The sequence below is a fragment of the Thamnophis elegans genome, chromosome 13, assembly GCF_009769535.1.
Source record: "Thamnophis elegans isolate rThaEle1 chromosome 13, rThaEle1.pri, whole genome shotgun sequence".
NCBI lineage: Eukaryota > Metazoa > Chordata > Lepidosauria > Squamata > Colubridae > Thamnophis > Thamnophis elegans.
This window is the reverse complement of record NC_045553.1, coordinates 918,991-941,286: the sequence shown is the minus strand read 5'-3', so window position 1 is coordinate 941,286 and position 22,296 is coordinate 918,991. Positions and strand designations below refer to the sequence as shown.

At 48.3% G+C, this 22,296-nt stretch overlaps 2 protein-coding genes across 7 annotated transcripts in view; both read right to left on the bottom strand.

The window, feature by feature from the left end:
- The window catches only part of HECTD4 (HECT domain E3 ubiquitin protein ligase 4), a 71,952-nt gene extending 61,058 nt beyond the window's left edge, over positions 1-10,894 (bottom strand). For all 5 annotated transcript variants that reach the window (XM_032229166.1, XM_032229167.1, XM_032229169.1 and 2 more), the window contains exons 1-2: positions 10,642-10,894; positions 2,128-2,645 (exon numbers count right to left, since the gene is read on the bottom strand). In XM_032229166.1, the coding sequence (XP_032085057.1) occupies positions 2,128-2,645; positions 10,642-10,833 (710 nt within the window). In that variant the 5' untranslated portion in view covers positions 10,834-10,894. The remainder of the gene's footprint in view (positions 1-2,127; positions 2,646-10,641) is intronic.
- A 6,899-nt stretch (positions 10,895-17,793) lies between these two features.
- Positions 17,794-21,917, bottom strand: RPL6 (ribosomal protein L6). 2 transcript variants are annotated; one of them, XM_032229908.1, is made up of 7 exons: positions 21,861-21,917; positions 20,911-21,075; positions 20,187-20,285; positions 19,934-20,077; positions 19,787-19,835; positions 18,963-19,147; positions 17,794-17,991 (listed from the first exon to the last, which is right to left on the bottom strand). In XM_032229908.1, exons 2-7 carry the CDS (start codon positions 21,073-21,075, stop codon positions 17,839-17,841), a joined length of 795 nt encoding a protein of 264 aa, XP_032085799.1. In that variant the 5' UTR covers positions 21,861-21,917; the 3' UTR covers positions 17,794-17,838. The 2 variants fall into 2 exon arrangements, with proteins under 2 accessions (XP_032085799.1, XP_032085798.1); XM_032229907.1 differs by lacking the exon at positions 21,861-21,917 and adding an exon at positions 21,370-21,391.
- Between the last annotated feature and the right edge of the window lie 379 nt (positions 21,918-22,296).

Sequence of the window (22,296 nt, the reverse complement as noted above, 5' to 3'; positions counted from 1 at the left end):
CCTGTGTGGCTTTTTATATATATGCAATGTGTGTGTATATATGTATGTGTGTGTGTGTGTATATTGTGACGAGCCGATAGACAGAAAATGGAGACAGTGTGTTTCCTCCCATATTTGGGCATACCAGGGGTTGTGACACTAAATACATACCTATTTCCCTGGCTCAGCTGATAAAGGAGGAAAACCTTGTGGCTTAGTGGTTAACACAACTACTTAATATGTAATACAGCACAGGTTCAAATCCCAGTAAGGGTATGGCTAGCTGATGAGAGCTAAATAGCTTGAAATAGATCTATACTAGTCTCCCTTTATTTATTTATCAGCACAAATGCAACATATATATATATATATATATATATATATATATGTATGTACGTACGTACGTACGTACGTACGTATGTACATACATACATACATACATATATATTTAGTGTCACAACCCCTGGTAAGCCCCAATTATGGGAGGAAGCTAACTGCTTCCATTATCTGTCAATCGGCTCGTCACAAGAGTCAATCATGACAGAAACCCAATATTTTTACTGTTGTCTTTGTTATATTTGTGTTTTATTTGTGCTGTTAAATAAATAAAGGGAGACTAGTATAGATCTATTTCAAGCTATTTAGCTCTCATCAACTAGCCATACCCTTCAAATGGGTTCAAATCCCAGTAAGGGTATGGCTAGCTGATGAGAGCTAAATAGCTTGAAATAGATCTATACTAGTCTCCCTTTATTTATTTATCAGCACAAATAAAACATATATATATATGTATGTATGTATGTATGTACATACATACATACATACATACATACATATTTAGTGTCACAACCCCTGGTAAGCCCCAATTATGGGAGGAAGCTAACTGCTTCCATTATCTGTCAATCGGCTCGTCACAAGAGTCAATCATGACAGAAACCCAATATTTTTACTGTTGTCTTTGTTATATTTGTGTTTTATTTGTGCTGTTAAATAAATAAAGGGAGACTAGTATAGATCTATTTCAAGCTATTTAGCTCTCATCAACTAGCCATACCCTTCAAATGGGTTCAAATCCCAGTAAGGGTATGGCTAGCTGATGAGAGCTAAATAGCTTGAAATAGATCTATACTAGTCTCCCTTTATTTATTTATCAGCACAAATAAAACATATATATATATGTATGTATGTATGTACATACATACATACATACATATTTAGTGTCACAACCCCTGGTAAGCCCCAATTATGGGAGGAAGCTAACTGCTTCCATTATCTGTCAATCGGCTCGTCACAAGAGTCAATCATGACAGAAACCCAATATTTTTACTGTTGTCTTTGTTATATTTGTGTTTTATTTGTGCTGATAAATAAATAAAGGGAGACTAGTATAGATCTATTTCAAGCTATTTAGCTCTCATCAACTAGCCATACCCTTCAAATGGGTTCAAATCCCAGTAAGGGTATGGCTAGCTGATGAGAGCTAAATAGCTTGAAATAGATCTATACTAGTCTCCCTTTATTTATTTATCAGCACAAATAAAACATATATATATATATGTATGTATGTATGTACATACATACATACATACATATTTAGTGTCACAACCCCTGGTAAGCCCCAATTATGGGAGGAAGCTAACTGCTTCCATTATCTGTCAATCGGCTCGTCACAAGAGTCAATCATGACAGAAACCCAATATTTTACTGTTGTCTTTGTTATATTTGTGTTTTATTTGTGCTGATAAATAAATAAAGGGAGACTAGTATAGATCTATTTCAAGCTATTTAGCTCTCATCAGCTAGCCGTACCCTTACTGGGATTCGAACCTGTGCTGTATTGCATCTTAGGCAAATGGCTAAGATGTTTGCCTAAGATGCAATACAGCACAGGTTCGAATCCCAGTAAGGGTACGGCTAGCTGATGAGAGCTAAATAGCTTGAAATAGATCTATACTAGTCTCCCTTTATTTATTTATCAGCACAAACACACACACACACACACATATACACACACACACACACAGTGTGGGCTTTTCTTGGCATGGCAAAGGCGAGGGGAGCCGGGAGCCAAGCAGAGGCTTCCTGCCCTGGGTGCCAGCCCTGCTCCGAAGGACACCAGAAGACCCCATTCCCCTGCCCTTCCTCTACCTGGCGCAGGCCAAGGCCACCAGGGCGGCGGCGGCGTTCTCCTTCTGCCGGTGGGGGATCTGCTGGCCGCAGGGCGAGGTCTCCTCCAGCCAGGAGCAGAGCAGAGCCTCGATGCCGTTCAGGCAGTCGGCAGGCTCCTTGGTCAGGCTCAGAGGCTGGCAGTCCCGGAGGCACGTCAGGAGCACCTCGGCGGTGACGTTACCCAAGGAAGGGTCTGTCCTGCTCTGGGACTCGATCAGGGGGAAGACCAGGAGCAGCCCCATGCGGGAGGTGAAGGGCGCCTGCTCCGAGTGCTGTAGGAGGCCCTGCCGCTTGAGCAGAGCCAGGGCCTCCTCGTCGCCCGAGCTCTCCCGCTCGTGCTGCTCCTCCAAGGCCAGCTGGCGCTGGGCGTTCCAGAGGCCCCGCAGCGCGTTCAGGCGGTACTCCAGCAGGCGGGCGTAGGCGTTGCTCTGGTTGCCGCAGATGGCGCGCAGGCGCTCCGACAGCTCCGTGGGGTTCTTGGTCTCGAAGGTTAAGATCTGGAGGGGACAGAAAGGAGACCTTCAGGCTCAGACAGAAACGCCACCCACCCACCCAACCGCGACTCTTAGATGACCTTCTCCATATCCCTTCAATGGGGAAAGCCCGAAGCCGTGCAGGAGAGGATGGACTCCAAATCCATCATTCAAACGGGGTAGAATAACCGCAGCTCTGCGAGCTTTAGAACAGGGATTCTCAACCATGGCTGCTTTAAAATGGGGGGACTTCAATTCCCAGAATTCCCCAGCCAGCCCCCCCCCCCCATCTTAAAAGTGGCCATGATTGAGAATATACAGAGTTTTCCATAAAGGCCGACAGGAACCAATACCCAAGTCTTTTCCCCTTATAAAATCCATGCTGGCATTAATTCACCTCTGGTCCGAATCCTGCTGCTATTTAATGGCTACCCTAAGAAAAAACACAAAATCTTGATTCACATCTGAGTTTCGTCACTGCCATAACTGCTTAAAAGCCTGAGCTTTTAAGCGGGGGAAGAAATACTATCGATTCCCTCATTTTACCCCATCTTGCAAGAGCATGCATATCTCTCCTCTCTCTCTCTCTCTCTCTCTCTCTCTCTCTCTCTCACACACACACACACACACACACACACACACACTCTCACACACACACTCACACACACACACACACACACACACACAAAGTGGTTTGAATAACGACCCGATTGTCAAATTTGTGTTGTGCCAAGGCACCATTAAAGCAAAATCGCTATCCAGACGGACTTTAAAATTTCGGATAATGTTACAAAATTCGCTTTATGATCGGTATCAGATATTTATGAATTCAGAACCTTTTCTTGGTCGCTTTATATGGCTTGTAGGTGATGTTAGATGACACATAAAACCAGGGCTTTTGTCTTTTGAGCAACTTTTAACGGCAAAGAGCAAGAAATGGGATTACCGGGAAAGGATTCCAAGGCCAGTTAGCCAAATAAATACAAGCTGACATACGCAGTTAGCTAAATGGCGCAAACATTGATTTAACGGGGTCCAAACTCACAATGGTTTTTTTTTCAAAAAAAAAATCCATTCGGTTTTCCAGCATTACAAATTCACCGTGGCATCCCACGACTAAGACCGTGCAAAATTTAACAGTGGCAGTTTCTGCATTTTCCTAGGGAAAAGGATGTGATTTCACGCAAGGGAATAAGCACTAGCAATACACTTAAAAGTGAACGCACTTCCACTCCCAGAATTCCCCGGCCAGTATGGAGTTGAAACCCACTGATTTTAAAAGTCGCCAAGGCTGAGAACAGGGTTCTTCTTCTAAGGATGCTGATCCCAAGAGAATAACAAAGAGTCCCAGATTTGGGTCGAACCTTTCAGAGAACTTGCACCCATGTCTCCTTCTTCTCCTGCGTCTATGATTTCTCTGCTGACTCAGGATGACTGAGGATAGGAATCCCTTGTTATTTGGGGTTCATTCCCCTTGTTTTTAAGAATAGAAAAATAATGGAAGTCCACAGCCAGTCCGGAGGCTTCTCGGGAATAAAGGAGAGCTGGTGCACGCCACCCCCCCCCCACCCCATAAATAAATAAATGACTAGAGCAGCTCTTGCTGTATTGGCAAAATCTACATCCAGGTAAGCAAAGCCGAAATACGGAAGTCTGAGAATACGCCAGTCACGGGCCCGAGTGGCTCTTTCCCATTGTGCGGCCAGCAAAGTGGCCTCTCGAGAACGGGGGCTTCTAGATTCCCACCAGTCAACAGAAAGCCTGCTAGAACAATCAGCTTCAGTCATGGAAACGGCCAGGCTGCACACAAAGCAAGGGCAGGACAATCACAACTGTTTGTGTAACCCCGATAATGGGCGGCCACACCCTGAGCCTCCGAGAAGGGTCGGGGGGATTGGGTGGGAAGGCACCTTTGGGGGTGGCTTCCCTGCCTCTGGTCTTTTGGTCCTCTGAATGGCAAGTACTCCTGTAAGTCCTGTCACTGTGTCCCCTCCTGCGCTACATTCTTCAGGCAGTTCTCGACTTACGACAGTTCATTTACAACGTGACTGGATAAGCCACAGTGTTTCTCTACCTTGGCAACTTGAAGACGTCTGGACTTCAACTCCCAGAATTCCCCAGCCAGCATTCGCTGGCTGGGGAATTCTGGGAGTTGAAGTCCGGACGTCTTCAAGTTGCCAAGGTAGAGAAACACTGGGATAAGGGGACTTTGGAGCGGTCTTTTTCACAGTTACCCCCTCTGCAGCACATGGCCCGTCACGTGACCAAAATCCAGATGCTGGGCAACCGGTTCCTATTTATGACGGTTGCTGGGTCTCCCTTCTGTTCGCTTAACAACCGGATTGGATTACTAACTTATCACCTGCAGTGATTTGTTTAACAGCCATGGCGATAATGGGGGGGGGGGGAGGGAGGCAAACCTCGCTTAGCAAATATTTCACTTAGTGGTAGTTGAGGACTACCGGTATAATCACTGCCCTGATTTTGTTATGAACATCCCACTTTCTGGGGGTCGTATGAGGGTTTTTCCCCACCAGAATTCCTAACTCTTTGGGAGAATGATTCCGACAGACTCGCATCACCACCAAGCAGGACAATTCGATGACACACCGCATCCATTTACACTTTGCCAACATCTGGGTTGTTTATCCCGGCCACCACATGTGCGAAAGAGAGGAAAAAAGGCCAGTTCCTGAATCAGCTCTACCAACACGATATCCTCCTTTGCTGGAATGAATTTCTCATCCCACTGAAATCATTTTTATACTGAAATTGCTGGGCAGCCTGCAAAGAGCTCTCATTTAACCATCATCTCTCTAGGACTGGGGTCAGCAACGCGGGTCTTTCATCCCTCTGCCGCGGCTCCTTGTCACTCAAAATATGCGCCGCCACCGCCAATGGGTGACACCTGCCAGCGCACGATTTATTGAGCTTTCCCGCCCAACCATGGTTAACTCGAAGAAAAGAAGAGTTTCAGAGGAAAAAAGAACGTTTAATTCAACCACATAGGATAGTTTTTTGCCCCCTCAAGAAATAGTCGGGCACGGGAAGGGTTTCTGTGGCTCCCGGTGTTTTCTCTTCTGTGGGAAACGGGTCCCAATGGCTCTTTGGGTGTTTTAAGGTTGCCGATCCCTGCTCTAGGAAAAGCAGTGCCCTAACTCTTCTTTAACTGGGTTTGTTGAGCAATGGGACCTAAAATTCTGCAGAAACGGCAAAGAGGCTGCCTATCAAAGAAGTTGGAATGGTCAGTGCTTGCTTTTTTATTTTAAATAAACACTCGGAAGTCAAAGGGTTGGGAGTGATTTCCAGGCTGGTCTTGAACAGCGGGAAAAAGGTCAGAGTTGGTTAGCACCAGGATGGGAGACCACGAGGAAATCCCAGGGCTGTCGAATAAACTGGGGAGTCCATCCCAGAAGAACTCAATAAGAAATCATCTCCGTACAGATGACGGTGCAGTTGAAAAGAAGGCTGCCAACAATGGGAAGCTCTTATTGCAGATCTATACAGCATGGAATAGTATGCTCGGTTTTAGTCATCAGATTTGAAAAGGATATGAAGAACTTGGGGAGGGGGGGGGGAAATGCAGACAAGGGCAACCAAAACTATCAAGAGCTGAGAAAAAGCTGGAACAACTGGGAGGGACGGGAACAAAATGCAGAAAGGTAAAAAAAAAAAAAATAGAATAATGCCCTGGGTGGAGAAAAGAGGGCCGGGGGCTGCTGCTTTCTCCCCCCCCCCCTCCATCCCTAGCCGCAGGGGCCATTCAGGGAAGCTGGTGAGAGAGAGAAAAAAAGAAGCGGAAACAAAAGAAAGCTCCTTCACACTGCGGCCAATTAATCTGCGGAATTCATTACCGCAAGGTATGAGGAGGATGTGATATGAAGACGACCAGGGACCGGATGAATTGAATTGAATTTTATTATTTGTATGCCGCCCTTCTCCGGGAGGGACTCAGGGCGGCGAACAACTCAAAAGGGGAAAAGGGGAACATAGAACAGAATAAGTAATTAAAATAGCCAAGAATCATACAACCACACAAGTCGAGAGGGGAGGGGAACTCATCAATCCCAGGCCTGCCGGCACAGCCAGGTTTTGACGGCTTTCCGGAAGGCCTGGAGAGAGGTGAGGGTCCGAATCCCTGCGGGGAGTTCGTTCCAGAGGGCCGGAGCTGCCACAGAGAAGGCCCTCCCCCGGGTCAAGGGAGGACAGCCGGACGGAGGGAGGTTGGTCTCAAAAGGCCCAGGGCCGCCTCTGTGTGGGGACAACCAGTTGCAGGGACCCACAGGAGGAGAGAACACTGGGTCCCCACCTCTCTTGGGAACCCCAGAAGCCTCCAACTGGATGCTAGGAGAGGAACACCTGGACCCAGGTGAATGTTGGCCTTCGGGAGTCAAACGGGAACTCAAGAAACTTTACTCATTTTGAGCTCAACGGGCAAAGCTGCCACATGTAATCTGGGGGGGTACCTCACCCCACCGAAAGCATCTGGGAGGATAGTCTGTAGAGATTCTCAGCCATCCAGGTCCTGGTTGTCCCAAAAGTGTTTTTTTTTCCCCAAAAGGCAACAGGACTTCCTTGTTTTAATCTTTTGAAGGCGTTTCGCTTCTCATCCAAGAAGCTTCTTCAGCTCTGACCGGATGGTTAGGATGAGAAGCGAAATGTCTCGGAAAAAAACAGTTGCCTCCAGTTGCCTCCTCCTGAAAAAAAAAGCACCTCTGGGACGTTTGAGATGATCCACTGCATTTTTACATGGGAGAAATGTATGCTTAGAGTCACTCGATCGTGAGATGGGCAGCATATCAATTTAATAAGTCAGTTCGATCCTGACCAGCTGAAGGTTGGCTCAGCCTTCCACCTTTCTGAGAGGTGGGTAAAATGAGGACCCAGATTGTTAGGCTGACTCCGTAAACCGCTTAAAGAAAACTGCAAAGCCCTGTGAAGAGGCATATAAGTCTAAGTCAGTGTTTCTCAACCTTGTCAACTTGAAGATGTCTGGACTTCAACTCCCAGAATTCCCCAGCCAGCATTCGCTGGCTAGGGAATTCTGGGAGTTGAAATCCAGACATCTTCAAGTTGACAAGGTTGAGAAACACTGGTCTGCTATGAATAAGTAAACAGTACAAATATTAATGGGAGCAGCAGCTTTTCCACCTTTGGAACTGCACCTGTCTCCTGCCCGGCTCCTGGGCCCTTGTGGGCTCTGCCGGCTGGTTGTGGTGCTGGCCTTTGGCCTCCCGTTTCTATGTTGAACATGGTTTGGGGAGAGCCGAGGGAGAGCAAAGGCTTATCAGTTGCTATTTACATTTCAGGAACCCCAAACATCCACATTGTCAGCTTCCATTCCACGACATGTTTTCTAAACAATTGTAGAGATCGTACAATTACCTTGAAAGTACAGCATGCTCTCCGAGCAATTACCGCACGGGGCTGTCATGTGATTAATCATCATTTAAAGCAGGCTTGCAGAACTAATGGGCTCAATTCTATTTCTATTCTATGCAAACTATATTGATGCCAAAAAAAAAAAGCCTCACCCCCCCCAAAAGGATCACTGCCTTCTGGACCACAAGACCCACAAACCGTTCCACGTTCTTCGACAGATCACAACAAAAACAAATAAAAACGGCCGTCAGCATTTATTTTAACAAAAGACTTACGATGCGCGGGCCAGTGGCATTTCCACCCTCCACCCCCTTAGGAAATACTCCATTCCTTGTCCCCACGAAGCCCAAAGAATTGAGGGCAGCCTGGGCTCTTTCCCGGCAACACAATAGCCTCCCTTCAAGCTCCTGACACAAACGCAGGTGACCGAGCATAAGCCTCCAATGCGGTGCCTGCTGAACCGTCCCCCGTTTGGTTCACACCACCCAGCTTCTGACAAAGAACCTGTGTCACCGAGAGCCACCCGGCTGGGGAAGAGGGCGGAGTGACGGAGGGAGGCGCATCAGAGGAGCCTTGGCAGAAAAGACATTGGCGGCCCTGGGCTCGGCTGCCCCTATTTTTAGGGAGGAAGAAGCCGAGGTTGGCAAGCATCATGGTTCCTCTCCCTCGGCTCCTGGGCCATAAACCGGAGTAAACCACACAGGCGCATGTCAGAACCAGGTTTTCCGCAGAAAAACCGGGATGAGAGGATCCCCCTGGGTTGGGGGAAAGGGCTCCCCAGGAGGAAAAGAGAGGAGAGATGCCCAACCACAGCTGCTTCCTTACTGCTGAATCACCTTTGCGACAGGGAGCCTATGGAGCAACGTGGAGGTAGCCAGAGCTGCCCCAATGTTTACATGCTCCTTCCGGTTCTCGGATGGGCTTCGGACTTCCTGCCCGCATCTTCATCCTCCTGGGATCCCTCCAACACGCCAGGAGAGAAAGCAGAAAGCAGCTCTCTTGCCCCCGCCCCCCGACAGTCACTCCTCATTGCCCACCCCCATCTGCCATCTCCCAGTACCCATCTTCCCCTCCTTCATCTTCTGGCCTTTCAGAGGTTGTCCTTCAAGCTCGGCCCTCCTCTTCCTCCCCCCACCTGTTTCTCCTCACTTGGGAGGCCAGGCATCTCTCCAAGGGCAGCAGCTTCCCCCCTCCTGTCCCCAGGCCACTTTCTCCCCTTGACCTTCCTCACCCCCCCCCCCCAGTTCTTCTTCCTTGGCGGTTATCCCACACCTTCCACTGGCCTTCCCACCCTTCCCCCTCCCCTCCCCTTTATTTCAGTAGCTTCCATTTGAAGGCTTCTGATGACCCCCCCATTTCCAGTGGGAGGGTTCCCCATGTGGACAGCCTCCCTTCATTCAACCCCTGAGCCGGGTGCCTCTCGTTCCCCACCCACCCCCAAACAGATGTAAGTGGGGAGGGGATCCTTACTTCTCTCATCTCTTCCTTCCATTCCTCCCCTCCTCTGTAGTCATTCCTTCCTTCTCTCACCAATCTACCTTGCAGCTTTCTCCTTCCTTCCTTCCTTCCTTCCTTCCCCTCTAATCCTTCTTTCCTCCTCTCACCAATCTACCTTGCACCTTTCTCCTTCCTTCCTTCCTCTCTAATCCTTCTTTCCTTCTCTCACCTATAACCTTCCCCCTCTCCCTTCCTTCTCTCACCTATCCAGCTTCCTTCCATCCTCTCTATTCCTGCTTTCCTTCTCTCACCAATCTACCTTGCAGCTTTCTCCTTCCTTCCTTCCTTCCTTCCTCTCTAATCCCTTTCCTTCTCTCACCTCTCTACCTTGCACCTTTCTCCTTCCTTCCTTCCTCTCTAATCCTTCTTTCCTTCTCTCACCTATAACCTTCCTTCTCTAATCTTTCCTCCCTTCCCCCTCTCCCTTCCTTCTCTCACCTATCCAGCTTCCTTCCATCCTCTCTATTCCTTCTTTCCTTCTCTCACCTCTCTACCTTGCACCTTTCTCCTTCCTTCCTTCCTTCCTTCCTTCCTTCCTTCCATCCTCTCTATTCCTTCTTTCCTTCTCTCACCTCTCTACCTTGCACCTTTCTCCTTCCTTCCTTCCTCTCTAATCCTTCTTTCCTCCTCTCACCAATCTACCTTGCACCTTTCTCCTTCCTTCCTTCCTCTCTAATCCTTCTTTCCTTCTCTCACCAATCTACCTTGCACCTTTCTCCTTCCTTCCTTCCTTCCTTCTTCTCTAATCCTTCTTTCCTCCTCTCACCTATAACCTTCCTTCTCTAATCTTTCCTCCCTTCCCCCTCTCCCTTCCTTCTCTCACCTATCCAGCCACCTTCCATCCTCCCCATCCTCTCTTATTCCTTCCCCCCTTCTCTCCTTCCTTCCCCCTCTAACCTTTCCCTGCCTCAGTGGGACCCCCAGGGTCCCTTGGGGGGGGGGGGAGAAGCCAAGGTCCAGCCCCCCCTTCAGCCTCTCCCCTTATCAGCCCCCTCCCCCAACCGGCCTAGCGAGGGGGGCGATGCTGGGGGGCCAGGCCGGGGCCTTCGACTCCCCTCAGGTAAAGGCCTGGCGACCCCCCCCCCTCACCCGCCATTGTCCGAGCCCCCCCCCCCCCGCTTTCTTCCCCCTCCCCCCTCACCTCCAGCTCGGTGTCTCCGGGCTCGGCCACGCCGATGATCTCGCTGGGCAGCTCGGCCAGGTCGGTGACCCGGATCAGCCCGTCGTGGAGGAAGATGGTCTCCTCCTTCACCGACAGCCACTGCGCCGAGTCGGCGGCGGCGGCGGCAGCGGCGGCCGCCGCGGAGCCCGAGGCGCCCGCCGGGGAGCCCATCCAGGAGGCCGGGCGGGGACGGCTGAGGGGAAGCCGGGATGCTCCGGCAGGCAGGCCGGGCGAGGCGGGCGGGGGAGGAGGAGGAGCGGCGGAGGCGGCGCCCTCAACCCCCCGCCATGATGGGCGGGGCCCGGCGGGAGGCGGGAGGCGGGGCCTCCTCACGCGCCCGGCTGACGGCGCCACGCCATCTTGGAGGCGCGCGAGCCGAGCGCCTCAGGCGGGCGTGCGGGGGGGGGGGGGGGAGGAGGGGGGCCCGGCATGCCCCGCGCCGCCGAGGAGGAGGAGGGGGGGGAGGAGCGCGCGCGCCGCCCCGCCCCGCCGCCGCTCATTGGCTGGCGCACCAATGGGAGTCACCCGCCCGCCCGCCTTGGATCGCCTCTCAGAGCGGCGGTTGTTCGCCGCCGGGGAAGGGAGGTGAGGGGGTTCGCCGGCCCTTAAAAGGGCGGGGAAGCGCAAAGGAGAGCGCGAGGGGGGCAAGTGAAGTGGGAGTCCATTCTGCCTCGGTGGTGGCGCTTCTTACCCGTTTCTCAACCGTGGTCGCTTTAAACAGAGGTGGACTTCAATTCCCAGAATTCCTTCACTTAAAACAGGTGGACTTCAATTCTGGGGAATTCTGGGAGTTGAAGTCCACAAGCCGTAACAGTGGCTAAGGTCGACAAACAGTAAACAGCACCAGGCTCAAAACCAGGAGACTGGGAGTTCTAGTCCCACCTTAGGCATGGAAGGCAGCCTTAGAGTGACCCTTTTTTTTAACAGTAAGAGTTGGAAGGGCCCTTGGAGGTCATCTAGTCCAACCCCCTGCTGAACCAGGAAACTAGGGATTCGAACTGCTGAACCTTTCCGATCAACAAGCTCAGCTGGTCTTTGGGCTACTCCATCCCTCCCATTCATGCCTACCTCACAGGGTTGTTGTGGGGGAGGGAGGACCGCTGCGCCTATTCCCCACCTTGATTTATTTATAAAAATAAGATTTTTTTTAAAAACAAGCATAGAATGGGTTTTTGTGTGTGTTTGTGTAGCAATATTATTATTTTTTTATTGGAAAAATACTGCTGATACTATAATGGAAAGAAAACTATTGATATTCCCCCTATGTCTTGTTTTTAAAAATGCTCAGGATGGTGGCTAGGAATATAAAACCGTTTGGGAGCAGGGAAAAAACACGATTTTATTAATTTTGCGCTGTTTTTTTGGTTCCATGCAGCTAATGGGTTTGCAGTGGTTCCCAAACTTTTTTTTGGGGGGGGGGGCATGTCCCACCTAAGCATCTTTAAAATCCTGATGCCCCCAACATACAATTCTTATTTTACTCAAAAAGTGAACTCACGTGGAGGAAGCCTAAAAGGCCATTAACTTGGTTTAAACAAGGTTCAAACTGCCCCCATTAAAAATCAAATTGCCCTCCTGTGGGGCCTGGGTCCCACATTGGGAACCACAGGATTAAGGTGATCTGTGACCTCCACTGCGTATCATATAATATCCAACTGATGTTTTATCAGAGTCCTTCATTTGCAGCAGGATAAACTGGAAAAACAAACCTTGCTTAAAAGTGGAGGCCGGTGTGGTCCCTTCATTTTCATGGCCATGCCATCCATGTCTTCAGAGAATGGACATTTTATCAAGAAGGTCAGAGGCATGCAAGACTATTGGATTTGGATTGGATTTATTAAATTTATAGGCCGCCCAATCCCAAAGGACTCTGGGCGGCTTATAGAAAATGAATTTTAAAAAGGGTTAAAAACGGAAGCCGTTGAAAATTGTTTTAAATAGTGCAACAGGGTCAGATCCCTGGTTCAACCCAGCATTGTCATCTCTTTCAACTCTGACACAGAGATGTCAAAGCAGATATTGTTCAAACTGGTAAATCAGTCCGTCCCCGCCCAAGGATGAACAATAGCAACAGCCACGCAAGGCAGATTCAGGAACCGTCGTTTGAAGTAAAGCGATGAACTGACAGCTGAAATGAAGGTGTTGCTGTCCACTTCTGGAAGATACTATCAATGGGATGGCTGCAAAGCAAAGGGTTAAAAGCAGACACGAAGAATCCTGCCCTTTGAAAACTTTTTGTTATAAATTATGCGAGGGCAGGACCTCTCTGGAATCAGTTTCCCAGTAAAGATCTGGAAGAGCAGCCGTTGAAATTGTTTTAAATAACCACAGGGGGGGTTCTAAATGGACTTTGTGGTACTTTTAGGGTATTATTTAGGAAATAATTCTGGATGTTTGATAAAGCTATGTATTATTTGTCTTACCAGCTAATTTGGGCAGTTCTGGTGGGACAGCGCTCAAAAGTCCTGGCCACAGAAGCTACAGTGAGTAAATTTGGTAAGCTTTATCTTGCAATTTAATTTCGCATAACTTAAGGAACATTGGGGGCTCTCAAAATGCGGTGTTCAAAATAGCATAATGAGTATGCAGGCTTCCCACTAAATCAACACTTATCTTATAACTCAAAGCCTTAAACAATAATTTAAACAATCAACAGGGCCTGCTGGAATATGCAAATTTCCCTGAGAGGATTGGGCTGGTGGAACAATACAAGAGAACATCTGGTCAGCTGTAGTGTATTTTTATTTCAGCGGTTAAAATAAAACTCAGCTGCATGAGTCTAACACACCACCCAATTAATTTTTTTTATAAAGTTTAATGCTACTTAATTAGCATAGGAAAAATATCAATTTACATGCTAGCAACTGTTTTGTTTGTAATGTTCATTATGATCAGAAGTGGGGGGGGGAAGGGAAGCACATAATGCTGGGGCTGGGGAATTCTGGGACTTGAAGTCCACAAGTATTAAAGTTGCCAAGGTTGGACATCCCTGGTTTACACCATATCATATGTTGCCCCCAGAAAACAGGAAAGGGCGCTTGTGAATATACAAGAGACAATCCTCCTCTAAGGTGGTATTGATTTTCTTTGATTTAGAATGGTACTCAAGAATTTGTTTTCCAATTTAAATTGTTTTGCCAATCACTTTCTGCTTGTTTCCCTTCTGATTTTTAGCTCGGCTTCACACACATTTTAGCTGCTTTAATCCCTGAACCGTATTGTTAGTGGAAAGCTATGTAGATTGATCCTAAATTAAAATACATTTACATAGGGTGAAATATCATTGTACAATGGAATCAAGGATGCTTTCAGGGATGTGTATTTGGGGCTGATCTCAGCTGATAAAATTGGGCAGGGCTGAAGCCTCATCATCCATACTCCTTTAACTATGACTCTACCCTTGATTACCCTGAAATTACAGGATATAACCTCCCTCTAAAGATCATCTCAACATAAAGGGTGATACAACACATCAACATTTAGTAACACCAGTCTAGGGAGGAAGTAGTTCACAACCTTGTGATCTTGATTAGTCCTACCTAGGACACCCAAAAGAAAACAATATATACTGGAAGACTACAATGTGTGTTTTAGCCGTGAGAAGCTAGCATAATATTGATCTAACGTTCCTGCAATACCTGTAACTCATTTAAAAACAAACATTTAATCATCCCTAAACAATCTTGGCTTGAAAAACTTAATATCTGCCTCTTATTTGGCTTCTGAAGAGTTTGGCCCAAGTGCCCCCCCCCCAAAGATCATATAATTCCATCCTGTTTGATTAATACAAGACCACCAATTATGAGATTTTTAAAAGGGCATCTCTTTGTCCCAAGCCTCTCACAAATTCACATGAATCATGCTTTGGGCTACGTAACTTGACAGTGTGACTCCTTATTCTGGCAATTGGCTCTGTTGCCATTCTACCTGTTTGCGCCAATAGACAGGTAATGACTCAATCCTCCATTCATAGAGCCAAGGTGGCGCAGTGGTTAAATGCAGCACTGCAGGCTACTGCTAGATCAGCAGTTCAGCGGTTCAAATCTCACCGGCTCAGGGTTGACTCAGCCTTCCATCCTTCCGAGGTGGGTGAAATGAGGACCCAGATTGTTGGGGGCAATATGCTGACTCTGTAAACCGCTTAGAGAGGGCTGAAAGCACTATGAAGCGGTATATAAGTCTATTGCTATTGCTATTCATAGGCCTTGGAAGAGACCCAACAAATCCAAAGAACTTCCTAAGTATGTAAACATACATGGTTTTTCCAAAACGACCTAATATAGCAAATAATATGAAATAATATGAATTTATTTGATGGGAACTAAGTTAGATGTAAATTCCCCTTTATTTTTGGTTTTAGGGATTACACTCATGTTTATTTTGTATCCGTTCACACTGCACTAATCCTTAAGTTGTGATCTACTAACTAACCACTGGGTTCAGACAACACAGCACAGGAATCCTGAATCAAGGATTATCTTTTTTTTCATCCTGTTTTGACCTAAAACGCTTTACTAATGCCTCAGCACTACCCGATATATGGCAAAACCCTGTCTGTGGTGATAAATGCTACCTTTCTTTGGCCTTTGCTTAAAGCCGAAATAATATACACAGTTCTTTATATATATTTCAAAGATACATTCAATACAAAAATAAATAAGCACTAAATAACCTTGCTTCCTCTGTCCTTGATTTCCTCTACAATAAATCAATAAATCAAGCTTGGTTATTATGACAAATACTTCCCAAGAGTCTCTGGTTTAGGTCAGTTCTTTGGGGATACCAAAAAAAACCCCAACCCTCCCATAAACCCTGATTCTCTTTTACTGCAATCCAGCCATTTTCCATTCCAGGATAATTCCCAAAATATAGGAACCAAGATATTTTCAATTAGTGTTCATTACTTTAACATAGCCGAGGTGGCTGTGAACCACTTGTATTAATTACTGAACATCTCACGTACTTTAATGAAGCTCCTCACTTCCAGTTTAATCAAAGAGAAATGTTTAAATTGCCTCGGGATACATTTTTCCCTACCGTTTGTGCTTTGGGAGTGAAGGGGAAATGTGAGTGAACCCCAAAATTAATGGAAAATATATTGCTTTCCCCTAGAGACATTTTAGGGGACATGATGACGTGCTTTTTCAAACCAAGTACTAGAGGGTAATTCCAAAGGTGCTTTTCCAAGAGGCTGAAGAAGCTTCTTGGATGAGAAGCGAAACCTCTTCAAAGAAAAACCAGAAAGTCCAGTTGCCTCTTGAAAAAAAGCACCTTTAGGACCTGGATGGCTGGGAATCTCCATAGACAACTAGAGTGTAACATCACTGAGTCAATTTTGTTGACACCAGGCGCATTCATCCTACTCGTCTAACCTCATGCCAGTGGAGCAATTAGCACTGCCAACAGCCAACCACACAGGGCTTGGTCCCATTCATCCTGTGTCCTTCCTCCTCACCGCTGACCTGCTTCCAGGATGCCGACGGGTGATTTCCTTCCAAATTGTTTTGCTCGGCATTCCTCCGCACAAAGCAGCCAAACGGGCTCTGCTATCTGGGGAGGCAGCTTGCCGGGTGCAGCCTTCAGAACGAAGGTGCCCGTGGCTTTCTTCCAAGCACTTTTGCAGGTGTCTCCGCAAGGACTGAACGGCTAACTTTAGCATCTCCCTCCACCTGCCTTTTGTAACTTTGCTGTATCCCACCAGTGCAGCAAATGTGCACTGCCAGCCCTAAAGAAGCAGCTGTTTGAACCACGCTGCTCATTTTAACCCAGTTTATCCCGACCGGAGACTTGAGCAAGGAGGAGCCTCGGCCTCTGTGGAACCCCAGCCTGATTTAAAGCCCAAACTGCCCACCTTTACCTGGCGCACCTGACTTGATGGGGACCCAAACTGGGTCAAACTCCTTGCAGCCTCTTCTTCACCCTTCCCAAAAGGAATCACGGGTCGTTTGCTTGGCAAGCCTCCCACCCTCCACAGGCTCTTCTGCAGAACCAGAGGGGGAGCTGCCCGGAGCTTGGCATAAAATGGGCGGTTATAGAAACGCTCTGAACAAAAGAGAAACACGCTCAAAGATTGCCGTGGTCCTGAGGCTTTGTGAAACTGACAGCTAGCTGGAGGGGTCATCAGCCCCACATTCTTTTATCTGCGCGAACCATCATGATGGCTACCACCAGAACGGCTGGTCCTGCCACACACCCGTCTTCTAAATGGTGGCCTGTTCATCAACTGGATTCACACAACCTCCTAAATCACAATCTAATAAAAACACACTGCAGCCTGGCGTGATACATGAAATGAGCTAGAGATCCAGACAACTGAGAGCCCCAGAAAGTGAGATTCAGACCCGGCCTCTGTCGAGGGGACACCTAGCTGGGGAAAGCTGGATTAGATGCTTCTTAATGCTTGTGGTGTTGTGGCTTTTCTCAAACCACAAAATTTTTAATTAATAAAATTGCCTAAAACTTAAGTGCCTTTGTAAGGCTGTGATTCAAACCCTGCACACCAGCGCCCTCTCCTGGCCAAAAGGGGGAAAAAACCCACCACACCATTTATTTACAAAGCTAACGTTCCAGTTGAACATGGACCCAGGAATACGCAGGTGGTCCAAGGCTGGGCTCAGGTCTTCAGCACAGCGATAGCTTTGCCCCACTGGCACTGAAGGCCACGCAGGCCAGCAGCTGGCGGAGCCTAGGGACGAGCTCTGAAGCAGGCGCCTGCAGTTTCCTCCCATTAACTAAACTGAGTAGATGCAACATTTGGCTTCAAACGGATGAGTAGAAGGAACCTCCACGCAGAGTGATGGCAAATTCTCATCCCATCTCTGCAAGATTGACAGGAGAAAATCTGCAAAGGTCCCATTGCGTCTGGGTAGACCGAAATCACTACTCAGCTGAGGACACAGATAGACACCCCCCCTCCCCCAAGTGGCCTTAAGGATTCCCTAAAAAGGATGCAAATGACCAGCTGTCTGCGAGGAGTATCAACCCTTCTGTTCCCATCTCAAGAAAGGAAGCTACGGATCAGACGCAGAACTTTGGCAAATGCCCCCGCTTGTTTTCAGCCATCGAAGATCCTGCCTGCACGCAGACAAACCAACATACAACACTAGAAAATAAAACCAGCAGAGCTCTTAGTACTTTTTTTCTCCCAAAACTTTTACTGCGGAATTTCCAGACTATTTAGAAGACCAATTTGTGAGGATAAACTCCATTGGAGAGTGAAAAGGTCGAACGCAGGTAGCCCCGGAGCTGAGGAACCTTCTTGATGACGGGCAGAAGCTGAGAGTCCACAGTCTTCTGGTCTGCCTTGCGCTGATCCGCAATCTCGTATTTCTGAAAAAAAACAACGGATATGCTACTTCAGGCATTTATTCCTTTCCCCACGTTCTGTCGTAGTCGGGCCAGCGGTTCCTTCCCCGTTGCCATTTCTCTTTTTTTATAATATACTTTTTATTTTCCATTTTCATAACATACAATCACATGTATACTATTACATAGCCATTTCTTAACAGCAAACCTTGCCAACATTATTTTCCAAAGTGGATCTATTTCGTGACCCGTCAAAACCGCGGAGGACAAAATCGCGCTCGACGAAAGCGCGCATTTGACATCATCACAGCGCGACGAAAAAAATTAAAAATTGAAATAACAATAAAATTAAAGCAAGCCGATTCACATAAAGGTAAGGGTTAGGTTAAGGGTTAGGGTTAGGGTTAGAGCGTTAGGGTTACGTTTAGCGTTACGTTAAAGGTTAGCGTTAGGTTAAGGGTTAGGTTTAGGGTTAGATTTAGGCTTAGGTTTAGGGTTAGGTTTAGGGTTAGGTTTGGGGGGGTTAGGGTAAGGTTTTCGCTTTATTTTTACATTTTTCGATCACAGCGCGATGTTTTCGTCGCACTGTGATGACGCCAAATGCGCGCTTTCGTTGACCGCGATTTTGTCGTCCGCGGTTTTGTGGTGGAACCGATCTATTTTGCTTTCCTAACACCCTCTTGGAAGAGGCTCTTTGACCTGTGACTCTATCACCTACACATCATTTTGCAGATTCTGACGGAAAACGTCAGGAAAAAGGTCAAGACAGGTATGATGCCATTCACGTTTCTACAGAAACATGAAATACATAAAAGTTTCCATGTAATCTGCTTTCTTAAACGAAAAGATACTGAAATGGCCTTGAAAATCTGTCCACAGATTCATAAACCAGGACGGGCTTCAGTTACCAGCCTGCCCCCTTCCTCGCTGGCTTTTGAGTTTACGCAGAAAAGCCGTCACAGAAGCCCCCGGAGGGCTAGAAGCTCCATACGTACCGCTTTCTCGGTATCAAAAATTTCGCCCTCTTGATGTTTGGGTTTACGCAGCTTCTTCTTCTTGAAGTAAACGTCACTGAGATGCTTTGGAACTTTGACCCCCGAGATATCAACCTTAGTCGAAGTGGCAATGACAAACTTTTGGTGAGCTCTGCGCAGAGGGACACGGTTGATAGCCAAGGGCCCTGAAAAGAGAAGACCGATGAATGCACACGGAGACCTCAGACAGCCAAAAAGCACTGACTTCTTCTAACTTATGAGGATCCTCCACCTCTGGGAGACTATTTTACTATTATTTGCTACCTTTTTTTGCTTTTTATACCAGGACTCGTTATACGCAACGGTATACAATGAAAAAAAGGAACGTTAACAAGGATCACAGAAAAGAAAGAGGCTATGAATCTACGAGACCGTCTTCTGCCGCACACCTCCCTAAGACCGATAAGATCGCACAGGGTGGGCCTTCTCCAGGTGCCATCAGCTGGACAATGCCGGCTGGCGACGCCTCGGAGTAGGGCCTTCTCTGTTGCTGCCCCGGCCCTATGGAACGAGCTACCCCCAGAGATCCGGACCCTACCCACTCTCATGGCCTTCCGTAAAGCTATCAAAACCTGGCTTTTCCGGCAGGCCTGGGGCTGTTGACCTCTTGACTGAGGTCCAGCCCCGCTTAGACTGGGTGCACGTTGTGTTTCTTTTTTAATCCGTTGTGTCTTATTTGTTTTAATCCTTTTTAATATTCCTTATTTCTGTAAGCCGCCCGGAGTCCTCCGGGATTGGGCGGCCTATAAATTCAATAAATGGAAATGGAATGGAGAGGAGCTTACCTGTCACAAGCAACAGTCCACTTCCAAGCTGCTTCAAGAAAACCACCCGCTGGGAACACAAAGACAGAGGGGAGAGGGTCAGTCGTTGGGATCTCCGCCTGCCTCCTGAACGCCCCTAACGAGAGGAGCCCCCAAGGTCCCCCTTACCTTGCCCCTGTGGCGGCCAGTGAGGAGGATCACCACTGTTCCTGGGGAGATCGAAGCCCGCAGCCGCCTCTTGTGGAGGGCAAAAGTTTTTTTGCCGTGGCTCAGGAGTTTGCGGGGAACGTCCTCCGTGGGGTAGTATCTGGGCTGCAAGGAAGAAATGAATTAAGAATCTTTGCTAAGAATCAGAGCAGCCTCTGGAATGCAGAGGACAGCAGCTCCCCTCGGCCACATCGTTTTGGCCACAGGCTCTTACCATCTTGCGGAGTTTGACCACCCGGTTGCCTCCGTTCTTATCACCCCCGACAGGCTTTGTGACAGTGGCTCGCTCCTTCTCTTTCTTCTTTTTTTCTATCTAGGGTAAAAAAAAAAAAACACACCAAAATTGTACCCCGCCATTCCTTCACCAATTTGACTCCCCCATCGCAGCCCTGGTGGATAGCCTGGGCAGGATTGACCGGCCCCAAATCCCCCCACCCCTCAGTGAGGTCCCTGGTGTCCCCAACGCCAGTCTCTTAACCATTAACAGCCCAGTCTCTCTCGCTCTCTCCCTCTGTTTGACTTTGGTGAGTCAAACTTGCAATCAATGGAAAAAAACCACCCTAATTTGTGGCTGGAGCAATTCTGCAATCTGCATCAGGCCACCTTAATGTCCTCCATGTTTTAACAAGGAGCGTTATCTCGTTTATCCCCAGTAGGATTAAGGCAGATCAAGAAAGGTTTGTCCATGAATTATGGCAGATTAAGACCAATTGCTTTTTGAAACACTCATCTTCCATAGATTGTTTCTCAACCATAGCAGCTTGAAGATGGGTGGACTTCAACTCCCAGAATCCCCCAGCCAGCATGGCTGGACGGGGAATTGTGGGAAATCCTCAGGCTGCCAAATGGTTTATACCAATCCATACCCCCCCAATCCACTGTGCCAATTATTATCCAGCCTCAACACTAAGAATTGCAAAGTCTCCCCCTTCTCCTACCTTTGTCTCCGGCGCGTTGTATTTCCGCTTGTACATGGCCTTCCGGGCGTACATGGCCGACCGGGAATATTTCCCGATCCCTCGGGCCAGTACTGGATTGCGGCTGGCATGGACCTTCCGGACCCTCCTGGTTTTCTTCTCGCCGGCCATCTTCTCGCCTGCCATCTAACCCAAAATTTAAAAAAGCAGAAATCCATCCATTTGCAATTCGTAACCCAAGAAAAGCCACAGAGGGCTCCGAGACCCTGCATCTCAGACACAATTCCCCTCTTCCAAAACGTTGCAAACCGGTTGCACAGCTACACCAGATACATCCCTTTTTTGCAAACATATAGTTTGCAAGGAAAAGCAACTAAGGTAGTAACTAGTTAGGAAGCATCAAGGAATTATTGGGACCTCGAGCTACGTTTCAGTGAGTAAAACCTTGCAATTTGTAGAAGTCCCTCAATGGAGGCAAACCTGCATTCCGATTAACGGCTTGAACATCCCAAGGTTTTTGGACACTATAGAAAACGTCTCCGCCCCGGGTTCAGAAGCCACCCGATGCACGAGGCTTCCAGGGAATCTGCCACTCGGGGCGGGCAGGGGAGGCTGGATCCGCTTCCCCGGCCAGGGAAGGAGGCTACTCCAAAGGCCGAGGAGTCGTTCCAGGCCAAAAAACCTTCCTCTTTGGAATGGGCGTCCCTGGGGCGCCCCCTCCTCGCTTGCAGGGGCCTAGGCGGAGCGGCTCCGGTTCGGCGTGATACGGCAGCCCGGGGAGAGCCGGCCGGCCTTCTCGCCGGCCTAATCTTTCGCTCGGCCCTAGCAGAAGCAGCCCGGCGCCGCCCGCCCAAAGCCCCCGGAGCATCCCCGCCCGGCCTATGCCCGGCCCGGCGGTTCTCCGAGGCGGATGGCGATGGATGCGAAGGCCGGGCCCCAGGAGGACAGCGCCGCGGCCGCACCATCCTTACCTTGGGCAGAAGGCAAAAGAGGCAATATCCGGCGCCTCGGCGCTGAAGAGCAGGCGCGTGACGTCACCGGACGTGCCCCCAAAGCCCTCTGGGAGAGGTAGTTCGCTTCGTACTCTCCCCCCCCCCCCCGAGAGCTAAACTCAGAATTCCAAGCGGTTTTCCTCCGTCATTCGCGCCATTCACGATTTGTCCCCTACAGGCCTTATTAAGGGTTCATCGATTCCTGTGCTGGCTGGAGAATTCTGGGAATTGAAGTCCACAAACCTTAGAAAGTTTGAGAAACACTAATTTAAAGCTTATCATAATGGAAAAGCTTTCCCCTATCTTGGTAAAATAGTTACGATTCCTGCGGTGCAATAATAATAATGATGAAGAAGAAGAATACATATTATACTTTATTTCTTTCCTGACAAAGGCCGCCCAGGACAGGGCAACG

Bases quoted from the DNA above. Each gene is read 5' to 3' on its own strand.
- RPL6 (XM_032229907.1), bottom strand. The intron at 20,078-20,186 runs GTAAGAGCCTGT...TCTTCCTTGCAG, and splicing joins TGGTCAAACTCCGCAAGATG to CCCAGATACTACCCCACGGA. The intron at 17,992-18,962 runs GTACGTATGGAG...GTTTTTTTTCAG, and splicing joins TTTTTGATACCGAGAAAGCG to AAATACGAGATTGCGGATCA.